Below are 14,561 nucleotides of genomic sequence, written 5' to 3'. Positions count from 1 at the left end.
CGACCAAAGAAACTCTGACAATCAATTCAGTTATGGCATTGAGCTAAAAAACAAAGGAGATATAAGCGCAGGGTTGAGCGAAGTTTTTGGTGATTGATGGTTTTTGGTGATGGAGCAGAAAGAAGAAGAAAGCTCTTTATGGTTCTATCAAAAGTGAGTGTTTTAAGTTGGGAGTTTCCTAAATTATGGAATCAAAACCCCTCCCAGTGGAGTGGAGAAGGTCTTGGTATTTATAAAAAGTTTTAGATGATGTGAACCTTGTCACGAACATGTTGGGCGCAGGTTCGAATGTTGACTTTGGGGGAAGAAGCAAGTTTGCGCTCGAAGGAAGTCTAACATTGTGGCACAGCGTCATGGAAAGGATGGGTCAGAGGCTCGAGTTCGGAATGCATGCTTTCGTGCTGCAGAGTGTGTTAGAGGTCAAACAAATTTTGACTTAATTAGAAGGTAAGGCAAGTAAGGCACATGAGGTGCAAGTCTCGAGGTTAGCTTTTGAAGGAAGATGCGGTATTCAACCAATGGTTGGATACCATATAGCTTAGTGTCATTGACTAGACAGACGTGAAACTTAAGAGTGGCTTAAATATTAAGTGTGTGCGCAACAGTAGTGGTATCATATTTTTAAGCACTCCATAACATCAACTATCAACTATTTTCCCTCCCTCTTGTCTCTCTTTCTCTCTCTTGAATACATGTGGCAAAATTTTATTGGTCTATATGAGTACTATTCACAACTTAAAGGACACTCCAAATTCTCTAAAATTTTCATGTGTTTTCAAGTATTCATTTTCATCCATTATAAAGCTATAACATTCCAAATTTTTCATAAAATTCATTTTCGAGCACATAAAAATGTGTCCATTGGACGGCTCGAGAGTGGACCCGTCAAATAGATAAAGATGGTCACACTTTTGCGACTGTTTAGATGCCAAGGTTTATTTCAGATGGGCATGTTATGAGCTTGTTTACTAGGAGGAGGTTTGAGCCAAGTATCTGCACATAAGCAAAAAATGAAGTGGTGGTGGATCCGCCATACATGTTGATGGGTCATGGGCCTACATGAGTTGTTGTGCATAACTTGATTAGTTGAAGTGAAGTGAACTCAGTACGATTTTTGGCCATTACACCCCATCAACCCTAACCATGATCCTCTGTATTCCTTCTCTCAAAAAGTAACTACGCGAAGGTATTTACAAAACAATTGGATTGCCAAAGAGGAGGATGAAGATATGAGTAAAAAAAATTTAAAAAAAAAATAATAATAAATTAAAGGCCAGTACTTAAAAGAATTTAAAGGATGCTATTGTAGCTTCATCATCACAAAGGCCTTTAAAAAGCAGTTAGATACCAATAAGATAACTTAAGATTAAGAAGAAGATTAATTGGCTCACTTAAGGATATAGAAAAAAAAAAAGTGATTTTCATTTAGAAATAAAGTAAAGAACATTTTAAAGTAGACACGGCTCTTCGCCTCTTCTGTCTTTTTTAATCTAAGATCTTGCAAGAAAAAGCAAGTAGCTAGCTAGGGACTTTCATTAAAGATATTGGACAATTTATAATCACAAGGAAAATGAAGTGTTGTCCTAAGGTGGGGATATGATTGGTATCAGAAGATCAAAATGAAAAAGGATGATCAAAGAAGACGCACCATAAAACTGAATAAACAGAAAGTATTATAATGATGTGTTTGAATGGTACATAAGGTAGTGATAAGTACTCTGTTGACTCTAATTGTTTGAAATTATCAAATGTTGGTCCACCAACAACTTTTTTTTCCTTTTTTTCTTCTTTTTCGATGATGACATGAGGGTTTATGTTGCACCCAAGATTTCTCTCCTTTTCTTTTCCTACTTATCAATCATTTTCAAAGATTAATAAGGAAAAGGAAGGTGTTCCCGTGAAGTAGCCTAGGTAACAGGGTGGATCTTGATATGTGTGGGATAGACGCACGTACATGAATTCGATTTCATATCTTGGATAATATTTCTTTGTTTACCATGCATGATGGAACCCGGGGTGGGCCGACTCTTGGGCGAGTAATCCATCATAAAAAGAAAAAAAAAAACAAAAGGAAAAGGATGGTGAAAGCAACAAGAGATTATAAACTTGATTAATTAATTAATTAAGGTTAAAAGTCAATCCAGTGATGTTCAATACAAGTTTATCTTGATAACCATCACAATGCATGGTTTTCTTTTTCTTTGGGTATACAATTCCATATCAACTTTCTTGTCTCTCCACTTGAAAAGATTTGAGTCCATGATCACAACTTTAACATAGTGCAAATTCCTACAGTACTGCCAGATTTATTTATTAATTTGAAGGTTCAATTATGAAAAATGGGGCAGGTAGTTAACTGTACAGTAAATGGATTAGACAATTGATTAGCCAAAATCCACTATGCTCCTTAACAAAAGCATTCAATAATTAATGATGATTAATTAAAGGGGAAAAAACAAGGGAAGGGGGGTCAGTTCAAGGGTAAGTAATTAATTTAACATGTTAGGATTTGTGCAGTAGTAAGAAAACTGGGTGGGGAATGTAGATTCTCCATTTGTTTGTTTATTGAAGTAGACAAGGACTGGGTGACCGATTGGTCTGTGAAATGCACAATCATCAAACACTGATTGAAGCCCACAAAGAGGAAAACAAAATTATAAAGAGACATCAAGTGGACCATCCCCAGTTACTTTGTGACCTAGAGAGAGAGAGAGAGAGAGAGAGGGGAGAGAGAGAGTGTGTGTTATTGTAAATCATACAATAATGGAGTCTCGATGAATAGCTCCTCTGATAAGACCAGACAGTGTGTCTAAACTAAAGCCAAGAATTATTTGTAGTCACTCAAAAAAAAACCTTAATTGACTGAGCAACTCCATTATTAATTTATGTGCGCGTAAATCAGATGGTACGAGTTTAGGTTATGTGGGTCGGTATGAGTTTAGGTCATATCAATTATCGAAATGGCAAGATTGTCGGGGGGGTGTTTAGGGTTATGAAAGAAAAGTCCATTATTAACGTGCATGACGCTGTATTAGCCGTTGATGGGATTCATAAAATCTGATCTTGCGATCAGGAATTAGATTTATGTGACATATATGACTAGTCAGAAAACCTTGTCTATCTATCTATCTAGTCTGATTTGGACATATTCATTTCTGTGTCGTTATATAACAGAGTAATTGGATCTGCCCCTGCAGAAAAATCTTGCTGTACCAAGTTGGTAGGCCCCTTGTTTGTTGTTGTTGTTGTTGTTCTAGTATCTACTTAGAGAGCCTAATCTGTCTCACTGTACAAAGCATCTAACGTACGCTGTATGCATGGATTGGGACCTATCATTCCCTCATTGGATCCGATCCACTAGTCTCTCTTCTAATGATCAATGTCATCATGCATGCGACTAGCGACTTGCCGAGTAGGGCTGCTCGCAACGTGCTCGACGAAATTCCTGATCGGGTTTTTTTAGCAAAAGCGCATGAGTTAATCACATGAGAGAGGTGGAATTGGTCAATGGTGGGTGACTAAGCAAGTATTGTAGTGGATGGGACATCAAGATAGGTGGCTTCAAAATGTTTAATGGGAACCATAACTCACTCTATTGTTTAAATCCAGAATTGCATTAAAAGTTCTGTCTTTGCTTCAGCAAGGAAGAGGACTATTATTCTGGCTTCGTGCCGAATACAGTACAATACATGAGAGGGTATAAATAAGCTGACGGAAAGAGGCGGGTTTACCGGATCCTGTCCATCCAAGAAAGCAAAACAAAGCAAGACACTTTGAGATAGAAAGAGGTGGGATCCAAAGCTTTCTTGTTCTTTTGGTCTTTAAAGCTTTCAAATATTCAATTCCAAACACATAATGTTAATGGGTTTGCTTTGGGTTGTGTTTAAAGAGAGAGATTATAAAAATAATGAAATGAAACTTGATCAGCTTCTTTGATTCATGACAATACATCTAATAATTGTTCCCATCTATCTCCTTCACTCCCCCTCCCATATAATTTTCCTCTCACTCAATAGTCAATAGACTCGATTCTCCATTTCATAGAAACTATTAGAAAGATAAAGATATTCAGATGGAAATAGGTGTCAGAAAAACCCAAAATAAATAAAAATACTAAAAATTGCTAATTGTATTTAAACCCCAATACAATGATAGTGTTGAAGAAGCCTATTGGCTTCTCTAAGACCACTAAAATAAGCTCCATGAGTTGTTGAATAGTGGGTTCTATGTGTTGCTTCCCCTGCAAACAAGATCTGAAGTGGAAGAGGACTCTCACAAGTATCAATCTCTGGCAATGGCTCAGCCAATTTGTCCACATCATCACCACTTGACCCAACTGCCACATAACTGTAAGAACCCAGAAACAGAGGATCATTACCCCATTGACTCTTCAATACCTTCGTGAATCTCACTTCATGACCTCCATTGGCATGACCATTGCACAATTGATCATCATTAGAATCAAGATTCACTTGCTTGTGGGGTGGTTGTGGTAAGAAGCAAGAAATAGTCCTTGAAACTCCACTAAGAATCTCTTCATCACTAAGAGACTCAAGTTCAAGTGCTTCTTTCCCTGCAAACCATGACAACAATACACTTGAATCCTTATAAATTGGACAAAGAGAAGCTGTCCTCCTTATCCACCATGGTATCTCTTTATGCCTTAATTCTGTATCCGGTCGATGAAAAGCCATTTGCAGGAATGGAAACTTCTTGGATTCATTATCTTCTGTATCGTCATTTCTTTGAGTCAATTGCACAAACAGTTTGTTTACAACACCATATCCTAGCCTTGATATGGCCTGGACCTTCAAAGATGGAAGAGGAGGATTAAACATACCTGAATCTCTGGCTATAACAGATTTCAGTACCCCCAATGAAACTGTGACAATAACATGATCAGCTTCAATGATTGACCCGTCTGAGAAATGTAGCTTCACAGGACTTGTTGAATACCCATTCACCATCTCTGTTGATTGAGGCTGCCATTTGATTTTCGTAACTTTTCGGCCTAATTGGATTACACCAGGAGGCAGAACAGAAGCTAATGACTCAATTACACTTATGTAGCCTTTAGCAATAGTGATTTCTTCACCTGGAAACATACGGTATTCACTTTCTGCATTGAAGTCTAGAGTGAGCAGATCACCAGCTGCAGTGTAGGTCCTCTGGGTGTTCTCATGCATTGCAAAAATGGATTCTTGTAGTAACTTTTTAGTCCACTTACCACAACCTTTGATCTCATCTGGGTCTTTCTCAAAACCCCAATAAGCATCAAGTCCTCGTCGTAGAAAAGAACCAACACTAAGCTGCTTATCACCATCATTGCTGGTTGAACAAATCTTGGAAGCTTTAGTCACTAAATCTACATCTTCAATCACATTTCCTTTAGCACAACCCATCAAGTTATCGAAAAGGGTGGAGACAGGCTCAACTATTGATGGGTTTAGCTCAAACCCACCTTCTGCTATGGTTTTTGGGTGATCCAGGATCCCATCCATACACTCCCATGGCTGCTCTGACTCCAGTGAATTGATTTCTTGAGCAATTTTGTGAACTGGGCTACCACCAATGCCATGGATCCAGGTCGCACCCATCTCAATCCGGTTACCACCAAACTCTGAAGTGTTAATTCTTCCACCAATTCTATCTCCACCTTCAACAACACAAAGCTCAAACAAGTCCTTTGAAGCAGTACAAGTGTAGAGCTTGTTAGCAGCTGTAAGACCAGCCATTCCTGCTCCAATAATCACAATTCTTGGCTTCTTGGCCACCATTGTTGCAGAAAAACAGAGAAATAAAAAAAGATGTTTAAGACTAATATGTGGTGAGATTGAATTGATTGAATTACTGAAGCAGACTTTATGAGAGGTGGGTGTTTTTGGCTTTTAGAGAGAACAATAATTTATTCTCTTTAGTAAAAGACAGGACTCTACTTTTTTCTTCAACTCTAGTAAAAATATTACCTCATTACCCAAAAACATCACTCACTCACTCAAACTCTTTTGACACTTAGAGCATGTAACTTCAATTTACTGGCTCATTAGCAGCTCCAATTGCCATTTCAAATGCAGGGAAAAATAAATATAAGGTTTGTGAGGGCAAATGAATTATGGTGATGGCATTGGCAGGAGGGCAGGAGCAATAAAAGGTTGACAGTGCCTTTCACCAAACAATCACATGTAAACTGATTTTAAGGGCCAGTCCACCAACTAAACAAGTCATTGGTCCTTATCAAAACTGATGCAAATTCATTGGATGAATCAATCAATATTGGAAGGGGATCCCATAAATGTAAAAGTTGACCAACATTGAAAACATAACAAGAAAAATACTATTCATAATTCACCAATATGTGAAAATCACCACCACATTAAAGCTACTGTCAGTGTAGAAGGCTCCCTCCAGCTTCAATTTTTTTTTGCATTCAATTTTTGTTGAGTTAAAAGCTCTGTTCTCTCTGTTGGATACATGACCACCATTACTGCTGGCACTGATAGCATTAGCAAATAATTGATAGAAGGAATCCAAAGTTGTTGGCCGAGTTGATTCATGCATTGCATAAAACCTACGAGTCATAGATTCGAAATCTCTAACCAACATTTTAGGGTCACACTCCTGATAAAATACCAGCAAAATACCCTCATCCCGTGATGGTAGAATGCACCTAAACTGGCATTACTAGAATTGGGTTTTTTTTTTTAAAAAAAATATTGATGAGATATGCATCTTGTGACATATTTTTTCCTTATACATTAAAGAATATATTTATAGAACTTATTCCAAAAGAGGCAAATACCAACTTTTACTGGTAACCAAATCAACAAACAAAGAATATATCATGTGTTTAGCGGTGATGGTGATGAGTCATGAGCTTATGGATTAATCGAATCTTGTAGTGAAATGATTTTTTTTAACATATAGTATAATATCTTCAATTAGTTTTATGATTAAAAGGCATCTCTCACATTCTGCAACCCCACCCCACCCCACCATTGTTGCTTTAAGAAATTCCAATCATCACAACACATATCATCCTTTATTATCATCACAACACACAATCTAAACAAAAAAAAAAAAAAAAACTGTGAGAAAGGGATAGGGATATTTCATTTTTGCTAAAATTTGGTCATTATTATTTACTTTTTTTTTTTAAAAAAAAAAAATTCTTTCTCTGTTGTCATGAATAGAACTTTTTTTTTATATAATACGTAAATTGATTTTAAAGTCAGCTATGAATCTTGGTGGCTCCAAGCACTATGATAGCTAGGGTTTTTATTACTATGACCCATGCATCATTGTAATTAGTTGTTTTGATCCTTTACATATATTTAATTTGCCAATCTCTTTAACAAAGATCTAGCTATTGCATAATTATTTACGATACCCTAAGCTTACACTTTCTTCAAGATCTTCATGAAAGGCAGTGCCAGATATGTAAGTATCATAGCTTAATTAAAGTTAATAATTAAAAAACTAGCCTTGTTCATATCCATCAAATATATTTCAATATGTAGTCTTTACTACTTGATCAAAAACTAAAGAATAAAAATAGTTAAAGTTGCAAAACTTTATCACAACCTAAACATACATGACATGTTCAAATCCTAGAAACAGTTTCTACACGTTTTATAGTATTAACGATAATAGTCAATGCATTAGGTACAATTTTTGTCATAGCGTATGTTGAGGTGAATTTTCATTCAGGACCCTAACATTGAGGGAGGCCTTCGTGGCTTTACACTCCAACCTACGTAGGTGGGTGATGAGAATCGAACTCTTGACCAATTAGGAGATGGTAGTGGCTCTCTCCCACTCCTACGAGGTCAAGGGTTCGATTCTCATCACCCACCTGCATAGGTTGGAGTGCAGAGCCACAGAAACATCCCTCCATATTGGGGTCCTGAATGAAAATTCACCTCAACATAAAAATACGTCTTTTTCGGTTGTGGTGTGCTTTTAGGTGCACGACATTACCCAACCTAGGAGGATTACCTCCGTATTGGTGTAATGGTAGTGGCTCTCTCCCACTTCTACGAAATCAAGGGTTCGATTCTCATCACCCACCTACGTAGGTTGGAATACAGAGCCAAAGAGGCCTCCCTCCATGTTGGGGTCCCGAATGAAAATTTTCCTCAACAGCGTATAAGGTCGAAATAATGAAGTTGTGATTAGTTAATTATGTTAGTATTAAAAGAATAGTAGAGTAATTAGTGCATCATTATCAAATCTTAATGAATCAATGATGGTAAGTCAAATTCTAGAGTTCCCAAATTTTTCTTGAGCATTGGAGCATGGGATCCAAATTATAAAGGGTCTCCATAGGATCACATGCTCTCACTAGCCAGATAAATGCCAAAAACAGGAACTTCTGTAACTTTTCATTGTTGTTTTTTTTTGTCTGATTGTCTGATAGTGATGAGGAGCGACCAAGATTTTCATATATATATATGTATAATTTTTTTTTCCCTGTGGAATGACAGAATTGATAATTGATAATGATGGTGTAATTTAGGAAATTGGGGTTTAAATTAAAGTTATATGTATGTGTGTGATTTCTGTTACATCATCGTTTGTACTTTTTTTGCATGGGTGTGTAAAAACATGACACGTAGATTGATTGCCACATCACTTTACTTTTACCTATTTTATGACGTGGCTGCCTCTTATTGCGAGAAACAAATTGGTTGACTTTTTCAAGTTCTTGAGCCACAAAAAGTATATATATGTTTATATATATATATATAATACTCATATAAAACGCTTAAAGTTTATAAGTAGCAAGCACAGTAACGGCTGTGGGGTTGTAATAAAATGCTTTAAGCCGTGAGCCTGTTAAGTTGGAAGTTGTCGAAGCCGTGGACTTATTAGGTTGGTAGTTTGCTTAGGCCGTGGACCTGTTAGGTTTTATATGGGGGTTCAGTCACAATAACGTAGTTCGAGTTATGTGCACCCTTTTGACCCATGGAGTCTTTGGGAAAGCGATTGCCTGAACCATGGATCGATTTTGACCCCCTACAAATACTATTCTAGAAAGATTAATCCCCGTCCGCTGGACTCAATTTCTCCACACACATTAATTAACTGTTGGGTGTCAATGAGAGAAGAGGAGAGGATATTGTATAACATTGGATGGGTGAAAAGGACTGGACCTGTAATCTCCTCATCGGCCCAACCCAACAACTTTTTAAGGACCCATGCTGATGATGTAGTACTACTGCTAATTCTCACCATGCAGTCAGCGTTTGGACTTTGGAGAAATGTGTTTGGGCTTTTTACCCATTTTCACTCTGGCCCAGGCCCATGGGCCATAGCCATTAGCCGCCTTCATGATTGATGGAATAGCCTCATCTGGACCGGGATCTCGGTATCTTGCAATTGCAGATCGGGAATTAGAAAGAACCCGAGGGCGGTGCCGCCTATCCCCTTTATTCTTCCCCCTTCATTCCCTTAACCTTCTCCACTTTCCACCGTCGATTGCTATCCAACCTTCGCGTTCGCCGGTCAGCAGTGTATTCAACGTCCAACAAAGCCATCTTCGCGCCAGGGAATGGTAACAAGTATCTTATTTCTCCTCTCTTTATTGCACAAAACAGAACTCTGATTTCACCGATCGTCTACCTTTGTCTCTGATTTCCATCAGTATTTCACTTGATTTTTTTTGTTACAATTTTTTGATTTCGCTTTGTTTTTGTTTAGTTAGGTTTGATTCCAACGTCGAGTAAAGTGGCTCGTGACTATGGGTAATTGGGTATATAGTATTTTCTACTGTGTTTCTCGTTGAAGAACTGCTGTTTCTCATAATAATCTTTCAACAATGAGGCCTCTTAAGAATTTACTTTTAAAATTGTTAACTAAAATGATCTCTTCTAATTTCTCTGTGTATGTGAATTTGTTATAGGATCTACCAATGCAGTAGTTTGTGATTTTTATGCTTTAAAATCTACCTGTGACTGTGAGAGTATTTGATGTAGATTGGCTTTCATGTTTTCAGTTGTCGAAACAATTTTCCCCCTTATCTGCCCTCTTTTTTCTTCTTCTTCTTCAATGGTCCTTCTCTTCACCCATATCCTCAAGTCCTCCCTCTCTTCTAATCTTCTCCAACAAACTCTCTCTTTAACACTTCCTCCGAACGTTCTCTCTTTACAAACAGAGAAACACAGAGATTCAAGTTGGGGGTTTCTGATAAGAATCCCACGTCGGAATAGGGTGGATTTGAAGTCTAGTTTATAAGGGAGGACAAATCTCTTATTGTCAATCTGAGTTTTCAATAGAGAGTTAGGTTCAAACTTGTGATGCAGACTTGGACCCCCATCCCGTGTGGTGGGTATTCATCATTGGTGCTTTCATTGAGAGTGCACGTGCCTGCATGCAGGCCCATGGGTTGACACTATCGTAGACGGACATGCCCCAGAGGCCATTCCTTTGTGAAGTTGGGTTAGCAGACAGTGGGCCGTGTCCATTGTGGGCGGGTTGAAAAAGAGAAAAATGTCGTTAAAAAAAAAAAGAAAAAGAAAAAAGGCCGTTAAAAGTAACTGGGAAAGTCCTAGATCCATTACACTTGACAAGGCTATGTGACCCTGGCTCGTAAGGCTTGGGACGGTAAGTGGGTTGTCTCTTATTGTCAACCTGGGTTTTCAATAGAGAGTTAAGTCCAAACTTGTGATGCTAGACTTGAGCCCCCATCCCGTGTGGCGGGTATTCATTAGTTTCTCAGTCTAAAAATGTTTTAAAATTTTATAACTTTTATGAAAATAATAATAAAAAGGCCTTGGCCCGGCTTTTGTGCTCTTAGCGGGCCGGCTGGTGAACTCTGAAGGACGGCCTGTACCAGCCCATGAAACAGGCGGGCCGCCTGTTGGCCATTCCGGCCCACTTTACAGCTCTACTTGCCTATACCCATTTATCAGATCTATGATCTATCTTCTGAATTGGGTCCCACATGTCTGGCCTGTGGGCCTTGGGCCTTGGGCCTTTTATAATCACTTATTATAAATTTGGCTTTACTCATCTGTCTGTTTATATATGGTCCATTCCGACATGAATGGTAGTGAACTAAAAACCACAAGAATCAGAATTCCAATTAATGCCCAACCACTTTGTTGGGAAAAATAGCCGAATGAATGAGAACCAGAAATAACTCCACAGGATTTTTAACGTGAAAAATCCTCAAGAAGGTAAAAATCATGGGATATGTGGCCATTTAAAACTTCCACTATATAAATGAGATCACAAAACTGCATCCGCAGTGAATCACCCACACAATACAACAACAATTTCAAATTTCAATTTGTGGATATGCCTCACAAATTGGTTCACTCTCTTTTCTCTCCCTGTTCTCTCAAAGATAGACTGCTTTGAGGCTCTCTTTTCTCTCCAATGGACACATTTTCATGTGCTTGAAAGTGAATTTTATGAGAAAATTGGAGAACTAGAGTTTTATAATGGAAGTGCCGTGTGAAGACTGAAGACTTTCTCACAACTCAAACAACTTGTTTGACTATGAGACCTTTGTTAATAGATGACCCCAAGTGGAACATCCTGCTTTGTAGATGAATTGGAGTGAACGCCAACACAACCAAGCACTAACAATTGCTCAGCGATCACAACCTCCTGCAGAATAATCATCGTCATCCCGAAAACCAACTATGTCAGGTGATCAAGCTGCGTCCTTCATTATTCCTAAGCCCACCACTGATCTTTACGACTATGTGGGTCTCATACGCCACCCTGATGGCACCATCTTACGAAAACCCGCCGCCCAGTTCCCGGAAAGGGCAGCCACACCTGATCCCAACCAGTCAACTGATCTTGTTCTCTCCAAAGACATACCTGTTAACCAAGCAAAGAAAACTTGGGCTCGAGTATTCATGCCTCGCGATGCACTAGATTCCTCCTCCTCCTCCGCAACCACACCACTACTGCTTCCTCTTATTGTGTACTTCCACGGCGGAGCATTTACTATGTCCTCTCCGGCTAGTTTCATGATTCACGATTTTTGTTTCAATATCGCGTTACGTCTTTCCGCTGTTGTTGTTTCCGCCAGTTACCGTCTCGCACCCGAACACCGCCTCCCTGCAGCCCACGACGACGCGCTGGAAGCGCTGCACTGGATCAAAACTTCCGAAGATGATTGGTTGAAGAAACACGCTGATCTTACCAAGTGTGTTGTCATGGGGACCAGCTCAGGTGGTAACATAGCCTACCACGCTTGTCTACGAGCAGCGGCAAACGTGGACGATCTTAGGCCGATGAGGATCAAGGGTCTGATAATGCATTGTCCGGGGTTTAGTGGGTCCGAGAGGACTGAATCGGAGTTGAGGATGGCCCACCACGAATATTTGCCTGCTGCTTTTTTTGATCTAGTGTGGGAACTTGCCCTGCCAGTGGGCGCTGATCGTGATCATGAGTACGGCAATCCGACAGTGAATGGGGGATCAAAGTCGTTGGAGAAGTTTAAAGATTTGGATTGGAAGGTATTGGTTACTGGCGGCGATAAAGACCCACTGATAGACCGTCAGATTGGAGTGGCTAAGATGATGGAAGAAAAAGGTATAAAAGTGGAGACTCGTTTCGTCGCAGGAGACGATCACGCGGAAGATGCACTCGATCACTCCAAAATGGATCTACTGCTTCATGCCATGAAGAATTTCGTCTTCTCAGCAGTTACTGCTGAATAAGTTGTTTGGTCCGTTTGGTGATAATGATATTAGTGGTATCCTATGTACCCAATAAATTGGATGATAATACCCGAGTCTAGTTGAAGTAATAAGAATAGTGTAGTATGTACCGTGTATCATATTAGGTTCGAATTCTCTTCTCCGTTTGAAAAAATAATAATAAAAAAGAGAGGTGTTTTGGCTTTTGATGCACTGAATTTGCATATACTCTCGGAGTCCACATACCCAATGTGGAGGATATTTATGACAAACCTGGATATTGCAGCTTTGGGCCATTACCAAACCCCAAACTTCCCGGAAGAGTTAAAAAGACTGGAAATAAATTATAATGATACTCGTCGGCCCAACCCAAGTAGTCACCACTAGGCCTTTTTCCTGCCAATTTAATTGAATAACAGCCCATATGGCTGGGCTGGCATCTTTTATAGTTTTACCATCACTGGGCCACCTAATGGACATCACGCATCAGCCGTATGTTTGGAAAATACCATGCCATTAATTGGTACCAGAGCAGAGCATCATGATATCTGACCAGCAACAAGGCAGTCTGAAATCTAAAAGTTACCTCCAAAAATTACTTAATGGACAAGAAAAATAAAATAAAAAAAAGTAATAAAGGAAGCATCGCACCCATAAACACCCAATTCAAATTTCCAAAATAGTCAAAAGCCACCTCCTTCCTCCTCCTCTGTATTCCTTTTCTGTATTTCTATTAACAGGTGTAGAAAAACTACTTTTTACAGCCACCAGGCCCACCACATTAACCCAACTAACCCCCACTTTTTTACCCCAAAACCTAGAAAAATAATATTAAAAATAAAAACCCTACTCACCCAGAAACCTCGCCAGCATATCATCATCCCAGTCAATCTCAACGCAGTCCTCAACCGCTTCCCACCCACGCGCCTCCTCATTCCACTCCCACTCGCCGCCAATATCCTCTACTTGACTCCCTATCCCCACTGCCTTCCCCTCACCACTCAGTAGATGGCGGGAAAGGTTGATACCACGCGCGTCTACACTCGCCATCATCGAGGACTCGGAGTATGAGAACGAGGACCCGCAGCTCTCTTCATTGCCGTTAATGGTGACGTAAGACGTCGAGGACTGGAAGATCAACGGCCTCGAGTACGGGTTATCGATGAACCTAACCCTAGTCGTCCCTGCAGCACCGCTGGTTTCCGAGTCTGCGTCCAGAAGCTTCAATAGCTCACTTGCCGTTTCATCGTCTATGGATAACCAAGCCATGATGTCCTCTCCGACCTCCCCGTTACTCTCCGACTCCTTTTCAGAAGGAGAAACACATCGGCATTTCCTCGGCGACGACTCATTCCCGGTTCGGTCTTCCTCTGCCTGCCGCTTCCTCGTCTCCTCCATCAATGACGACTCTGCAACAAGACTAACGTTTGTTTCTGCGATATGCGGATTGCGTGTGTTTTGCGTATAAGAGAGAGACGTAGAGTCTGTTTAGGATATAACTGTATACAAATATATTATATATACTCTCCCTCGCTCTCTGCATCTGGACTTAATGAGATAAAAGTGGTAATTTCTGGCCACAATCAGATAATATGGGTCCCACACTCCCCACTCTAATATTTGGAGTGGTGTGATTTTATGGTGTCATCAGATGAATTCTTAACCGCTCGATCCACAAGTGGGTGATCTAGACGGTTCAGGATTGTGATGCTGCCAGGGTGGTAGTTTTGGATGACGTGCGCAGGCAGGGCTTGACGAAAAAAGGCGGGAATATTTTGGGTGCCGGGGCTCTGCTGTAAAAAAATTACAACAGGTCCCGCTGTAATAACAATTTGGGATGAAAAAAAATTTTATTTTATTTTGAAAAAATTATAGATGTGTAGTTTATGATCTAACGAATCC

The 14,561-nt window shown here is 39.7% G+C and overlaps 2 protein-coding genes across 2 annotated transcripts; one reads left to right on the top strand and one right to left on the bottom strand.

Annotated features, from left to right (window-relative positions):
- Window positions 1–3,905: 3,905 nt before the first annotated feature.
- Window positions 3,906–6,047, bottom strand: LOC119996410 (probable polyamine oxidase 5). Its single transcript, XM_038843031.1, has one exon. The coding sequence runs from the start codon at window positions 5,775–5,777 to the stop codon at window positions 4,134–4,136; it is 1,644 nt and encodes a 547-aa protein (XP_038698959.1). The 5' UTR covers window positions 5,778–6,047; the 3' UTR covers window positions 3,906–4,133.
- Window positions 6,048–11,597: 5,550 nt separating this feature from the next.
- Window positions 11,598–12,837, top strand: LOC119996000 (probable carboxylesterase 120). Its single transcript, XM_038842495.1, has one exon. The coding sequence runs from the start codon at window positions 11,649–11,651 to the stop codon at window positions 12,678–12,680; it is 1,032 nt and encodes a 343-aa protein (XP_038698423.1). The 5' UTR covers window positions 11,598–11,648; the 3' UTR covers window positions 12,681–12,837.
- Window positions 12,838–14,561: the final 1,724 nt, after the last annotated feature.

Source organism: Tripterygium wilfordii, chromosome 4 (assembly GCF_013401445.1).
Source record: "Tripterygium wilfordii isolate XIE 37 chromosome 4, ASM1340144v1, whole genome shotgun sequence".
In the NCBI taxonomy this organism is placed as follows: Eukaryota; Viridiplantae; Streptophyta; class Magnoliopsida; order Celastrales; family Celastraceae; genus Tripterygium; species Tripterygium wilfordii.
This window is presented reverse-complemented; position numbering and strand designations above follow the sequence as displayed.